The sequence below is a fragment of the Epinephelus fuscoguttatus genome, linkage group LG1 (assembly GCF_011397635.1).
Source record: "Epinephelus fuscoguttatus linkage group LG1, E.fuscoguttatus.final_Chr_v1".
In the NCBI taxonomy this organism is placed as follows: domain Eukaryota; kingdom Metazoa; phylum Chordata; class Actinopteri; order Perciformes; family Serranidae; genus Epinephelus; species Epinephelus fuscoguttatus.
In genome coordinates, this window is record NC_064752.1 from 5014827 (window position 1) to 5030188 (window position 15362).

General features: G+C 40.4%; 2 protein-coding genes across 4 annotated transcripts in view; both read left to right on the forward strand.

Annotated features, from left to right (window-relative positions):
* Positions 1-15362, forward strand: part of LOC125896963 (zinc finger protein OZF-like) — a 71601-nt gene that overhangs the window by 5254 nt on the left and 50985 nt on the right. Inside the window, exon 1 of one of the 2 annotated variants that reach the window (XM_049589981.1) lies at positions 3769-4440. The exons of the other annotated variant lie outside the window; for it this stretch is intronic. Within the exon in view, the coding sequence (XP_049445938.1) occupies positions 4269-4440 (172 nt within the window). The 5' untranslated portion in view covers positions 3769-4268. Of the gene's footprint in view, positions 1-3768; positions 4441-15362 lie in introns of those variants that run through there. 2 annotated transcript variants of the gene reach the window in all.
* LOC125897167 (zinc finger and SCAN domain-containing protein 12-like) overlaps positions 1-15362 on the forward strand; it is a 56853-nt gene that overhangs the window by 490 nt on the left and 41001 nt on the right. The window contains exon 2 of one of the 2 annotated variants that reach the window (XR_007450390.1): positions 46-754. Coding sequence is in view for 1 of the 2 variants with exons in the window: in XM_049590279.1 (XP_049446236.1) it covers positions 46-690 (645 nt within the window). In the remaining variant the exon portion in view is untranslated. The remainder of the gene's footprint in view (positions 1-45; positions 755-15362) is intronic. The other variant, XM_049590279.1, reaches the window with a different exon arrangement.

Genomic DNA, 15362 nt, shown 5'->3' on the forward strand with positions numbered 1-15362 from the left:
GCAATCACAGTAGTATTCCGTACGTTTTGTTGTGTGTCCCTCCAGATCTCCCACGGCAACATGTGTGTAAGGACCAGCAGCTCTGTATTGAGGAGAGGAAGTCCAGTGTGGAGCAAGAGGAGCCAGAGCCTCCAGAGATTAAAGAGGAAGAGGAGGAAGTGTGCAGCAGTCAGGAGGGAGAGCAGCTTGTAGTGAAGCAGGAGACTGATGGCTTTATGTTGAGTCCTGCTGATGAGGAAAGTGAGCAGAGTGAAGATCAGACTCTGGACTTCATTCATGATGACACTCAAAGTGCAGCAGAGAATGACTCTGTCGTCATTATACCAGTTATAAGCTATGTGATACCAACCAGTGAGCACCAGCTGCTCTCTCACAACTCTCATGTAGCTGAGAGCCAAGATCAGAAGGGAGGACATCATGAAAACAACAGCAACACAGATGAAAAATCTCACAAATGTGACATGTGTGGAAAAGCTTTTCTGTACAGGTATAACTTAAAAATACACCAGAGAATCCACACAGGTGAGAAGCCGTTTACGTGCAAAACATGTGGGAGAGCTTTCAGACAGACTAGTCATTTGACAGCCCACATGAGAATTCACACAGGTGAGAAACCACACCTTTGCAGGATTTGTGGGAAAAGATTCAGTGACATACGCGTGCTGGAAAGGCATTTTAAAATCCACACAGGTGAGACTTTGTAACTTTGCAAGACCTGCAGGAAGAGACATTTGAATGTGTGACAATTGTCAAGGCATGTAAGACAGACACGTGATCTTGTGTTTGTTAAATATGTGGGAGCTGATTCAGTTCTGGTTCATGGTCAAAACACAAGAACTGACAGAAGTGAGGTGTTGCATGTTTGCAGCACCTGTGGGAAAAGTTTTACTCAGATCACATACTTGAAAAAACATTTGAGGACCAGTAAACACAGGAGAAACCATAGAGCTGAAACTCCTGCGGAGACGTGCTCTCTATCTGAATCAAGTAAAATTGCTCATTGAGAGGAGGTCACAATATGTTGAAGAACTACATTTGTTAAAATGCCATTTTGTTGAACTAACCCTCAGTTTTATTCATAATCCTGTTGTTCTTTGAAACTGTCTATCTTCCAATTTTTTTGAAGAATAAAGTGTTGTCAGTGGAGCTGCTTCATATTGAACAAAAATGCGTGCAGTGCTTTGATGCTACATATTCTGTTCTACTACACCAGATTTTAGAGGCAAATGTACCTTTTATGCTTTTACTTTTGACACCAATTCACAGCATGGAGTTTTCTACATTGTTCCTTGAGGTCTTGGTGTCTTTTGTGGTACTTTGGAGAGATTTGGTTTGGACATTTTTATCAGTTATCTAGGGTTAAAAAAAACCTTAAATGTAGCACTATATCAGGGAAACAAATGTTATCAACCCATAAACTGCTGCAACAACGTATGAGACGTAATTGAACATGAGAATGGCCATTGTATACTTGATAATAATGTTCTTTAAGCACCCTCACACTAAACTTTTAAAGTTTTAATAGGTGCCTAACCAAAACACGTTTATCACAGATTTATGACTAGAAAAACTTGACACAGCTGCATCTCAAATCAATCTTCAAATGACAAACTGATTAAACTTTGGTGGTCAAACATCAAGGTCACTGTGACCTCGAATTCGTCTCATTTTCGAGAAAGCCATATCTCAAGAAGGCCTTGAGGGAATTTCTTTTAATTTGACACAAATGTCCACTTGGACTGAGAAATAAACAGATTAGACTTTGATGGATGAAAGTCAAAAGTCAAGGTCACTGTGACTTCAGAAAATATGTTTCTGACCATAACTCAAGGATTCTTGTACTAATTATGACAGATCTTCACACAAATGTCTAACAGGATGCAGTGATGAAGTGGAGAGATTTTATATCCAAAAGGTCAATGGTCATTGTCACTGTGACATCATAATGTTCAACGCTGCACATCTTGAGACTGTGCTGATTGTATAGATCTTGTGTGCTGCTGGGGGGAAGATGTGTGTGAAGCATCCATATTTTCACAGACATTGATGTACACTGTAAGAGCAGAATGGCGTTGACTTCTCATTTGTGCAAATGGACGGAAAAGATAATCATCTGTAGATTATCACATGTCTTGGATCAAAAAAGATATAGTATAATAAGCTCAGTACTGTTCAACATAATGATATATGACATCATTGTAAATTTAGATGGATGAGGGGAAGAAATGTGCCACGTGTATTAGAGAATATAGGAAGAGCAACAGAGAAAGTGGTGTGGTCATATGAGTGAGGGTTCAATACGTAAACAAGCAAGTCTTGTTACATGATGTTTACCAAAAAACAAAGACCGATGCTGAGAAGTTAACATTGCACAGTCAGTTGATTGAGCGAGTGTCCAAATTTAAGTACTTGAGTGTATGGCTATGGCAGCAAATATACATTTAATTTTATTTTTTTTTTTAAACTTAAAGGGAAATTTCGGTTTATTTCAACCTGTCTCCTATCGTCCTAAATTTGTTTCAAGTGACTAGTGACATAGAAATAATAGTTAGCATGTTAGCCGTTAGCCTAGATACAGCCGGGGCGCATAGTAGCATCAGACCTGTTAAAACGTAAGTGAACGGGCAACCTTCAAGTGCAAAGTTAGTCCACTAAACAAGCTTTTTTTTCCCACAAAGACCGCCTCATATCGTTAGGATAAATGTCAGAGAACATATAGAAAACGACATGTAAACGTGTTGTCTTACCTGTATCTAGGTTAACGGCTAACATGCTAACTATTATTTCTATGTCACTAGTCACTTGAAACAAATTTAGGACGATAGGAGACAAGTTTAATAAACCAAAATTTCCCTTTAATTTAACCGGGAAAACCTCTTGAGATTAAAAATCTCTTTTTCAAGAGTGTCCTGGCTAAGACAGGCAGCAAAATAAGTTACAGACAGACAACACAGAACAAAAATACATAATAAAAATGTTCAGCTCTAAAAAAAAAAAAAAAAAAAAAGCAATATAAAACACAAAATAGGATTACTAAAAAGATGACTACGTTAGTGTATGCTAGAAGTGAACCATAAAAATGCAAAAAAGGGCAACTACACATGATTAAAAAAACCAGCTAAGAGACACTGTGACACTGGAATATAAAAGATTGTGTACAGAAATCCTGCAACAGTGCAGAAACCAATGAGTGCACCTTTAAGTCCCTCTGCAGCAGATATCCATATATAGAGATGCATACATAAATGCTCGCTTGCCAAACTCTGTACGTACCCTCGGTGCAGACAATAAAAACATGTTCTGACATGGAAAGTACATAATAACCACTTAAAAATAAAATGAAAAAAAAAAAAAAAGCGATAAATCTATTACGGGCTGTGGCTGGATGCAACTAGGGGGCAAACAAACATCAGAGTTCACCACATTTTGTTTTGTACCTCTGTGGCTTCTCCCAGAAGTAAAGATAGACAACAGTGCTCTGGAAAAGAAAAGAGAATGGCAACTGAGTGAAGTGGGAGTTAGAGCAAGTATATATCTAACGAATACAGTTATCTTAAAATCTGCACCAGTGGCTCTAAGAATAAACAGGAATGTGTGGGAGTTGGTGTGGATAACCCAGAGTTCAACATACCTATTTCCAAAAGACTGCGTGACCAGTTACAACAGAACTAATGGCAGTCATTTTGCTTTACAGTGGGTTGAAGAGATCAGGCCTGGTGGGGTGGTGGTGTGCACAGACTCTAGCTGTTTTAGAAGGCGTACATTCAACAACTGTCAGAGAAGATTTACTCAGTGAACTTTTTCATAGTTAACTAAGACCTCACAGAGGTGTTACAGATGTACAGTTTTGTTGGGTGCCAGCACACGAGGGGCTGAGAGGGAATTAATGTGCAGATAAACTAGAAAAGGGGCATTACAGAAAGACATTACAGAACCAGTTCCACTTGGGAAAGGAGAAAGAAAAGCAGTGATTCAGAAGAAAGGAAGGGGATATCACAAAAATCAATCATAACAAAGACGTATAAAGAAAGGATTAGAAGTACGAAGAAGAAGAAGAAGAAGAAGAAGAAGTTGTAGTAGTAGTAAGAAACCCGTCGATGAGCAGAAAAACAGCTCACTTTCACTGCCGGAACTTCAACAGTGTGACACATCCAGCGGAAGTAAACAACACTAGCGCTGCCTGCGTTAGCTCTGTGGATGTTTGGAATTTCTTGGGACGTGATGGTGTAGTTTTCGATAATAAATTGTTCACTTGTAATTAGACAACAATGTGTTCAGTTGAGTCTTTGAGAGAGTTTGTCAACGAGCGACTAACTGCTGCTGCTGAAGAAATATTGGGAGTTTTTCAAAGAAGCATCGTCGAGTACGAGGAAGAGATCGATCGTCAGCGCAGACTGTTGGATATCGTTTGGAAACCCGGAATAGAGTCACACAGGACAGGTGTGTGTTTGAATACCTACTGGTACTAATTTACTGGCATGTGTGTATATTTGCTGTAGCATGAGATTAGTATGCTGTTGGTGTTGTTGTGTGTCCCTCCAGAGCTCCCACAGCAACATGTGTGTAAGGAGGAGGAGGTTGTCCCTGAGCAGCAGCTCTGTATTGAGGAGAGGACGTCCAGTGTGGAGCAAGAGGAGCCAGAGCCTCCAGAGATTAAAGAGGAAGAGGAGGAAGTGTGCAGCAGTCAGGAGGGAGAGCAGCTTGTAGTGAAGCAGGAGACAGATGGCTTTATGTTGACTCCTGCTGATGAGGAAAGTGAGCAGAGTGAACCAGACACAAACAGTGACCATCAACTTCTCTCTTGCAACTCTCATGTAGCTGAGAGCCAAGAACAGACAGGAGGCAAACATGGAGACTCGGGATCAACTAGAAATGCAGAGCTTCAACCAAATGTATATGACTCAACAGTTCCAAATTTACACAGCAATATTCACACAGGTGGAAAATCGGTCACATGTGACACTTGTGGGAAAGCTTTCAAGTTTAAGTCCCACTTGCATAACCACCTGAGACTCCACACAGGTGAGAAGCCATTTTCTTGCAAAACATGTGGAAAAGCTTTCCAATCTAATAGTGGCTTGCTGTACCACATGAGAATCCACACAGGTGAGAAGCCGTACCTTTGCAACACCTGTGGGAAAAGACTCTGTCACATGACTGCGTTGAAAAGGCATATGAGAATCCACACAGGTGAGAAGCCATTTACTTGTGAAATATGTGGGAAAGATTTCAGAACTTGTAGTAACTTGACACTCCACATGAGAATCCACAGTGATGAGAAGCCCCATACTTGTGAAACATGTGGGAAAGATTTCAGGCGTAATGCTGACTTGACAGTACACATGAGAATCCACACAGGTGAGAGGCCGTATACTTGTAAAACATGTGGGAGAGCTTTCAGAACTAGCAGTAATTTGACACTCCACACAAGAATCCACACTGGAGAGAAACCACATACTTGCAATACATGTGGGAGAGATTTCAGAACGATCAGTAACTTGACCCTCCACATGAGAATCCACACAGGTGAGAAGCCATATTCTTGCAAAATATGTGGGAAAGATTTCCAACATAGCAGTAGCTTGTTGGCCCACATGAGAATCCACACAGGTGAGAAGCCGTTTACATGCAAAACGTGTGGGAAAGCTTTCAGACAGAATAGTGACTTGAAAGTCCACATGAGAATCCACACTGTTGAGAAGCATTAACTTTGCAAGATGTGCAGGAAGAGACACTTAAAAGTATATTACTGGCAAGGAATATGTAGCAGCTCAGTATGTAACAACTGTGCCCACTGTAATAAATGTGCACAACGTAATAAAAGTTTAGAATGTAATAATCTGCACTTAATGCAAGAAAACCACAAGCACATGACATACTAACAGTTTTGTGCATCATTTCCAAAGTTTTTACATTACCGCAAAATTATTACAGTTTAAACTCAGCAAAAGAAAAAGTCATAAAGTCAGTACATAGTGTAATATTGTAAAAGAAGAATTCTCCTCTAATCTTCTTAAAACACATGGAACTCCTCTAGTTTTACATGGCACAAGTGGAGTCTTTAATTTAAAGCAACCGGACTTTTTCTGTTTTGTCGGGAAGACATTTTGGACCCTCTTAAACGCGTAACAAAAATCAAGGACTACAAAATATCCAGTGATCTGTAAAAATTAAATTCTTTACAAAGGTGATGCTGAATTTTAGCATGTGAAATAATTGTTCCACACTTAAAAATTCCAGTTACTTTAAATGTTAGCTGATCTAAGCAGCAAATTGTGTCAGAAAGCAATCCACAAAATCATGTGTCTCACTTTGGCTGCTAGATGGCTCCTATCAGTGGTGAAGCACTTCATGTTGCACAAGTTCTAATCAACATTAACCCCTTAGCAGTTAAAGGCAAATTTAATCTGCTTAATTAAAAGTGTTTCATCACTGGCAACTCGTAAGTTGCTTGTGTTGTCTTGTATATCATTCAGTGACACTATAAAAAAACTTTTTTTGCGAGTCTGTGACTAGAGTGCAGGCGGAGCTGTTGACACTCCATTCTGTTGCTCCATCTGTGCCCACAGTACACTCTGCACTCAGAGAGTGTGGAGCAATCAATATCTGAACTGGTTAAATATTACCACAGTGCTCCCAGTGAACAGTTCAGCTCCAAAAATAGAAAAGTAAAATGTGGCGGCAGATGTTTAAATCGTGGCGGGCTGCCACAAATAAGTAAATGTGTGGGAAACCAGCCTGCTCTCACTCCCAACCTATTAAATACCGTTGCTTCGTGAAGTACTTCAGTGTCAGATACTGACGTACAGAGGCAGCAGTCGCAGCGGTACGCGTTAAGTGGCGGCTATCTCTGATACCACCGGCAACTGCAGTATAAAGAGCAAGAAAGTCCATACATAGGTGGGAGGGGAGGTGGGTCCATCACACACTGGACTTTCACCTGGCAGCCTGCTGTTCATTTCTCGTGTAAAACCAAAAGCCAGTGGAGTTGCTGTAATGACAGTGTAATGTGCTAGTCTGAGTAGCATGTTACACTAGTGATGTACAGTACAGGCCAAAGGTTTGGACACACCTTCTCATTCAATGCGTTTTCTTTATTTTCATGACTATTTACATTGTAGATTCTCACTGAAGGCATCAAAACTATGAATGAACACATGTGGAGTTATGTACTTAACAAAAAAAGGTGAAATAACTAAAAACATGTTTTATATTCTAGTTTCTTCAAAATAGCCACCCTTTGCTCTGATTACTGCTTTGCACACTCTTGGCATTCTCTCCATGAGCTTCAAGAGGTAGTCACCTGAAATGGTTTTCCAACAGTCTTGAAGGAGTTCCCAGAGGTGTTTAGCACTTGTTGGCCCCTTTGCCTTCACTCTGCGGTCCAGCTCACCCCAAACCATCTCGATTGGGTTCAGGTCCGGTGACTGTGGAGGCCAGGTCATCTGCCGCAGCACTCCATCACTCTCCTTCTTGGTCGAATAGCCCTTACACAGCCTGGAGGTGTGTTTGGGGTCATTGTCCTGTTGAAAAATAAATGATCGTCCAACTAAAGGCAAACCGGATGGGATGGCATGTCGCTGCAGGATGCTGTGGTAGCCATGCTGGTTCAGTGTGCCTTCAATTTTGAATAAATCCCCAACAGTGTCACCAGCAAAACACCCCCACACCATCACACCTCCTCCTCCATGCTTCACAGTGGGAACCAAGCATGTGGAATCCATGTGTTCACCTTTTCTGCGTCTCACAAAGACACGGCGGTTGGAACCAAAGATCTCAAATTTGGACTCATCAGACCAAAGCACAGATTTCCACTGGTCTAATGTCCATTCCTTGTGTTTCTTGGCCCAAACAAATCTCTTCTGCTTGTTGCCTCTCCTTAGCAGTGGTTTCCTAGCAGCTATTTGACCATGAAGGCCTGATTCGCGCAGTCTCCTCTTAACAGTTGTTCTAGAGATGGGTCTGCTGCTAGAACTCTGTGTGGCATTCATCTGGTCTCTGATCTGAGCTGCTGTTAACTTGCGATTTCTGAGGCTGGTGACTCGGATGAACTTATCCTCAGAAGCAGAGGTGACTCTTGGTCTTCCTTTCCTGGTCGGTCCTCATGTGTGCCAGTTTCGTTGTAGCACTTGATGGTTTTTGCGACTCCACTTGGGGACACATTTAAAGTTTTGCAATTTTCCGGACTGACTGACCTTCATTTCTTAAAGTAATGATGGCCACTGGTTTTTCTTTAGTTAGCTGATTGGTTCTTGCCATAATATGAATTTTAACAGTTGTCCAATAGGGCTGTCGGCTGTGTATTAACCTGACTTCTGCACAACACAACTGATGGTCCCAACCCCATTGATAAAACAAGAAATTCCACTAATTAACCCTGATAAGGCACACCTGTGAAGTGGAAACCATTTCAGGTGACTACCTCTTGAAGCTCATGGAGAGAATGCCAAGAGTGTGCAAAGCAGTAATCAGAGCAAAGGGTGGCTATTTTGAAGAAACTAGAATATAAAACATGTTTTCAGTTATTTCACCTTTTTTTGTTAAGTACATAACTCCACATGTGTTCATTCATAGTTTTGATGCCTTCAGTGAGAATCTACAATGTAAATAGTCATGAAAATAAAGAAAACGCATTGAATGAGAAGGTGTGTCCAAACTTTTGGCCTGTACTGTATGTCTCATGACTTATGTCATGTGACATGACATTACGTTAGTAAGAATCTTATTTATTTTAAGCTAAACCATGTTTTTTTTTAAACTTAATTGCGTGCTTTTGTTGCCTAAACTTAAGTGTTTTACCTACGTAGTAAGTTTATTTTAAATAGAATGTATGCATGTAACAAGCTGAAACTGTACATTTAATGTGACAACAGAATTGTATTTTGAAAAGACACAGTGCATGAAACAAGCACCAAGTGAGACGCTGGCTGTGAACGTCTAAAACAGATGCAGAAGGGCAGGGCTGCCCCTGACCAAATTGGGGCCCAAAGCGAAATTTTATTTATATAATATATATTTGCTAAAGTTTATAGCCTATCAATATATACGACCACCAACTGGTCATTTTACCACTCCTTTTCAGCAGAGGTGAATGCATAGGGCGTTAACAAGACATTCAATAAATGTCAATCAGGGCCGCTGGAAAAAAAAAATTCTCCAGTCTAGACAGAGACTGGAGACAGAGTTTCCTATCTAATGAGTAGCAGCTTAGGTGTTTGTGCAACAACATACCCACCTTCAAGTGAAGCACAAGCTCCCTCTTGTTTTGCCTTTTTTTCCCTCTTGCTCCCTCCTGACTCGTGATGTCTTTTGGACGACATGTCGACAACTCTTCACCTGCTGCAGCTCTGCAAGTGCCTGCCGGCGCACCCCTCTGATTGGTCAGATGTAGAGTGCTGTCAATCATTGCAGCGACGCATGCGTGGTCAGATTACAAGTCTCTTCTCTCCTTCCTCGAGCTGATTCTATGCGTGCCTCACAGTAGCGGACATGCGCAAATGCGTCCCCTCTTGCAAAATGTGGCCCCCCACTGAAGATGAGGCCCTACGCACAGCGCGTGTTCTGCGTTTAGGGAGGGGCGGCCCTGCAGAAGTGTACCTAGAGCGTCATTTTGACGTTATGGTCAGTTTACCTTGAAGTGGTGGTATTTGACGAGTTGGGATGAGAGCACATTGAGGAAACCCTGAGTTATTGATGTCAGGATATAATACTTCCTCTCAGAAAGGCTAGTGCATTTATCGGGTGGTTTATGGTAGTGGCTGGAGGGTTCTCTCTCTGTTTCCTATTGAGCTTTGAGTGGCAAACATGTTTGCAAAGTACTGACTGAAATGTTATAGGGCACAGAAAGAATAGGGAGTATTGACCTTTATTAACCACTGATAACTGTAACAACTTAGGAGAAAGACTTCTGACAGGATGACTGCTTTAATGTTTCAGACAAAATGATTCTATATATTATTAGTTACCACAGATAGTACCACGAATTGTTCCAAGAGAAAGGTCATTAATATTAATGGCTACAAGTGATCACAGCAGTAACCTTCTGAGAAAAGTACAGGCCTGTTTGATATTACTAGCTACCAGTGATAAATGCAGTAGCCTTTCTATCCTACATCACTAACTCCCAAAACCGTGGTTTATCTTACAAGTTGCCAGTGATAAACCACTTTTAATTCATCACATTAAATTTGCCTTCAACTGCTAAGGGACTAATGTCGATTTCTGTCAGGAAGAGCTTCTCCCTTGTGAAAGATGGAATGCATCACAGTGATTGGAGCCATCTAGTGGCCAACATGAGGTACATGATTTAGGAATACCACATTCACCCTGAAGTCTGTTGGCAAATTCTGTTCATCAAGGCTGCAGACGGGTGTGACTGTCATCAAAAGTAAAAGTAGTCATAGTTATGAACTGTTGTTTTTAGAGTGTTAAGTTATGACATACAAGAGGTGGGCCAAGTCAAAGTATTATTTGATCGTGTTTGATCAGTGGAGCTGTTTCATATTGAACAAACATGTATGTAGAGGAGGGATGTCACTACATGTACTCAAGTACTGTATTTATGTACAACACCTATTGTCATCAGATGGCTAAAATTGCATGTAAATTCTACATAGATATGAAATCGGGAACACATCAAATAAAAAGAAAAGAAAACATCAGTTTTGAGGTCTTCTTGATTACTTTGCTTTTTTGCTACATATAGTTTTACTTCACTAAATGTTCTGCTCTGCCGAAATGCTATTTAGACATCATAGCCTCAGTAGTACTGACAGGAGCCACTGTGTACTTTCATGCATGTTTCCAGTAATGTTACATGATTACTAACATTTTGAATGCGTGTGTGTTTTTACACTGTGTTAAGGCGAAAAAACAAACATACAAACAAAAAAACCCCACAATTCTTTGGTAACAATTACACATAAATGTAATATAGTAAAAAAAACAATAATTTGAAAAAATAAAGATGAAAGACAGCAATATGAAATAATAGAAGACAGGAAAGTAGGCAATAAATCAAATTTCTTCAAGAAAACTTCTGTTGTATTCTATAATATTAGTACATTACTTATTGTTTATAATCTAGACTCAAAGTACTTTCTAAATTCACACCTGAAATGTTCAAATGATGGGTGAAACCTCAACAAAGTGGCTGCATGGGTGTGAAGCATTCCTGGGAAAATGAATAAGTTGACAGTCTGCTGAACATTCTTTTTTTATAGCATAATATCAAGCTTCCATCCTAATTTAGTGATTTGTGTGGGTGTTAAAATAGTCCTCAAATAAATGTTTCTTGTTTCTTCTCCTTTTTTTCCCCTTCTTTCTTTTTTAATACAAAATTCACATTTGCTATATTTAAAAAATCTGATCAAATTTAATAATATTCTTTATCAGTGACAGGAAATCAGAGGAATTCCTCATTTTGTAGGTGTCCAAGAAAAAAAATATTCCTGTCAATCCAATGTTGCAAATTAAGTAAATTCATTCTTTCTGGTTATGTATTTATTGTTCCACCAGGCACGGCGCCAGGATTTTTTCTCTCCCGGGGCTAAGGGGGAGCTTGACGGATACGTGGGGGTGCTAAGAAAATAATTGATTTTCATGACTTCAGTTACTTTATAAGGAGGTTCTTGTTTTTTCAATAAAAGCAGCTATGATACACAGCATAAGCATGTTCAATATAAAATTGGTTTTAACTGAATTTTTCCAAAGAATATCCAACAAAATAGGTAGGCTTAATACAAGGGACCACAAGGCAATGGCAAAAATGTTTCACATGCAAAGGTGACAGATTCAGCACCGGACGGCGCCCATGCGCCTGCCAATAACCAGACAATACATCCAAAATGCGACAGCAAGTGCATTTATTCCATATGCATAATTAATATGAATATTCCAGCCATTTGTAATACTCATACCATCTACGATTTTTTCTTGATCACAAAACGATCCATTGCAAAGGACTGTCGGCTAGCTAGCCTTAGCCTAACACGCAAGTATAAACAAAGGACTCCCCCCACCCCCCTTTTCTCCCCTCTCTCTCTCTCTCTCTCTCTCTCTCTCTCTCTCTCTCCCTCTCTCTCTCTCACACACTCACACACACACACACACACACACACACACACACACACACACACACACACACGAGGTTATGGTACACCAATCAATGGGGTATAAGCGCAGCACAAACATGCAAGCAGGGATTGCATTGGAACAGAATGGCTACTTAATGTTCTTTAACTTAAAAATATATATTATAAAATATAAAATAAAATGCTTGAGGGGCTTAACTGGGGCTACACAGATTTTTGACGGGGCCAAAGCACCCCCTAGCCCCGGTGTAGCGCCGTCCCTGTGTTCCACATATTTCTTTTGTGGGGAGATAAACTGTGGATATATATTACGTGAAAGAAAAATAGCTTACTTGCTCTGTCGGAACTTTAACAGTGTGACACATCCAGCGGAAGTAAACAAAGCCAGCGCTAGCTATAGGAATGCATGGAATTTATTGGGATGTGGTGGTATAGTTTTTACATAGATAAACATTTCACTTCATCATGTGACAACAATGTGTTCAGTCGAGTCTTTGAGAGAGTTTGTCAATGAGCGACTAACTGCTGCTGCTGAAGAAATATTGGGAGTTTTTCAAAGAAGCATCGTCGAGTACGAGGAAGAGATCGATCGTCAGCGCAGACTGTTGGATATGGTTTTGAAGCCTGAAATAAAGTTACACAGGACAGGTGGGTGAAAGCTAATTGAAGTAATTTACTGGCATGTGTGTGTATTTGCTGTAGCATGACATTAGTATGCTGTTGGTGTTGTTGTGTGTCCCTCCAGAGCTCCCACAGCAACATGTGTGTAAGGAGGAGGAGGAGGTTGTCCCTGAGCAGCAGCTCTGTATTGAGGAGAGGAAGTCCAGTGTGGACCAAGAGGAGCCAGAGGCTCCAGAGATTAAAGAGGAAGAGGAGGAAGTGTGCAGCAGTCAGGAGGGAGAGCAGCTTGTAGTGAAGCAGGAGACTGATGGCTTTATGTTGACTCCTGCTGATGAGGAAAGTGAGCAGAGTGAAGATTAGACTCTGAACCTAAGTATCAATGTAACTCAGAATGCTGTGGAGGAAAAGCTTCTAAACTACACATCAGTCACACCAGTTATATATTCTGTAGTATCAGAAGCAAACAGTGACCACCAGCTCCTCTCTTTCAACTCTCATGTAGCTGAGAACAGGAAAACATGGGGACACAGGATCAACCAAAAATAAAGAGCCTCAACCAATGGAAAGACGTCATGTAAGCAATAGTCACACTAGCAATGTATATGACTCTATCATGTCAAAGGTTATTAATGCTCAAACAGGTAATCCGTTTTTTCAGTGTGTAACTTGTGGGAAAAATTTCATGTTTAAGTCCCAGTTGTATATCCACCTGAGAATCCACACAGGTGAGAAACCTCATTCTTGCAATGTCTTTAGGGAAAGCTCCAGATATGCATCAGTATCGAACGCTCATGTCACACAGGTGAGAAGCCATATTGTTGCAAAATGTGTGGCAAAGATTTCCAGTATAATAGTGGCTTGTTGTACCACATGAGAATCCATACAGGTGAGAAACCCTACCTTTGCAAGACCTGCGGGAAAAGATTCAGTGAGACATCAGTATTGAATCGGCATGTAAGAATCCACACAGGTGAGAAGCCATTTACATGTATGACATGCGGGAATGGTTTCACTCGAAATGCTTACTTAAAAGTCCACATGAGAATTCACTCAGGGGAGAAACCGTATAAATGCCAAACATGTGGGAAAGATTTCAGATCTAACAGTTGCTTGAAAACCCACATGAAAAGAGCCCACAGGTTAAAAGCTGTGTAACTGCAGCACAGAGGTACCAGTTGTTGCATCACCCATACAGCTGAGAAGCCATATACTTGAAAAACATTTGGAAGAGATTACAGAATGAATACAGCACTTAGTTCACACGAGACGAGTCCACACTCGTGAGAAACTGTCGTGGAACAAACTTCTTTTTCCCTTCATATGACAGTATTACTTTTTTTCTGATAGCAGCTTTGAAACAATCATAATCTCCCAAAGCAAGGACGATGTTAGTTTCACAGTGAGTGCAATGTAGTTGTTAAAAACTAATGGTGTGATATTGATGGTTCTAATGAGGCATCTCTCTTTGAGTGACATTACTGTTTTATGAAATATGTGAGTCTTAAATGTTAACATGCCTTTGTTTGGCTATTTGTATGAGTCACATGCACTTCTGAAGTTGGAAATTATTTATTAGTCTTTATACGCTGATATTTATTCACATTCGCTTCTTTCTTAATATTATGTTTTATTTGTTCTTTACCTGTAATGCACTTGAAAATACATACATGATCTTGGAATCAGCCAGTCATCTATGTAGGTCAGGATTCTCATACCTGTCTTCCTGAGAGGCATCAGTGCTGGTTCCACACATCTGGAGAACGTGCCTGGAACTTAAGAGGTACTGTGGTAAACTATGGACTATAAAAATAACCCCCTGCACAGTTGTCATGAATGTTGGAATTAGCTATAAAGACCAAAAATGTTTTTTTGCACCAGGCTGTAAACATGTTTATTTGTGCTGTTAATTTGGGCATTTTAACATGAGGGTCTATAACCCGTTTCGCAAATACCGTCATCTTGGACATCGCGCAGTGCACTGTGGGTATGCACCGAAGCACTTTGGGATTGAAAGCATCCAAACACCATCTCTGCACCGTGTGCAGTCTCTGACCATATCTCTGACAAACGGCCGCGATGAATACAGAACATCACTTTAGTGATATGACTGTTAGTCAATTAAAACATTATTCATCAGAACGTGATATTGTAGTGTCAAAAGCATTAAAAAAAGATTTGGTTGCCTGTTGCTGTGCAACATGGTTGTTAAATCTGCAACCAAAGGCTACACCGGAAGAATATAATAAAGAAATTGCGAACCAGAGGCTGTCCAAATTAATTTTAGATGGGGGCATAATCTGCCTACCTGATCCTGATATCCTCCGAGATGGTTGGGAAGACAGCCCATCGAGTTATCCACATCTGTTACAGTGTGGTATAGAAACATACTTTGACAAAAGTAAGCAATCAATGAGAATATGTTTCCTAATCTTTTTTGTTAACACTTGGCTGTCTTAGTCATCTGCTCTGGCAATTTGCATGACTATATATTTTACGCCTTTGCCATGTATACATTTAGTAATGATGCCAACTAAATAGGCCTATGTGTTTTCTCTTATAGAAAACCGAGCAATTGACATTTTAACTGGTGGTGCCGAGGCTTTGAGGGACGGAAAGTCCCTTCACATGTCAGACCATGTCCATAATGTG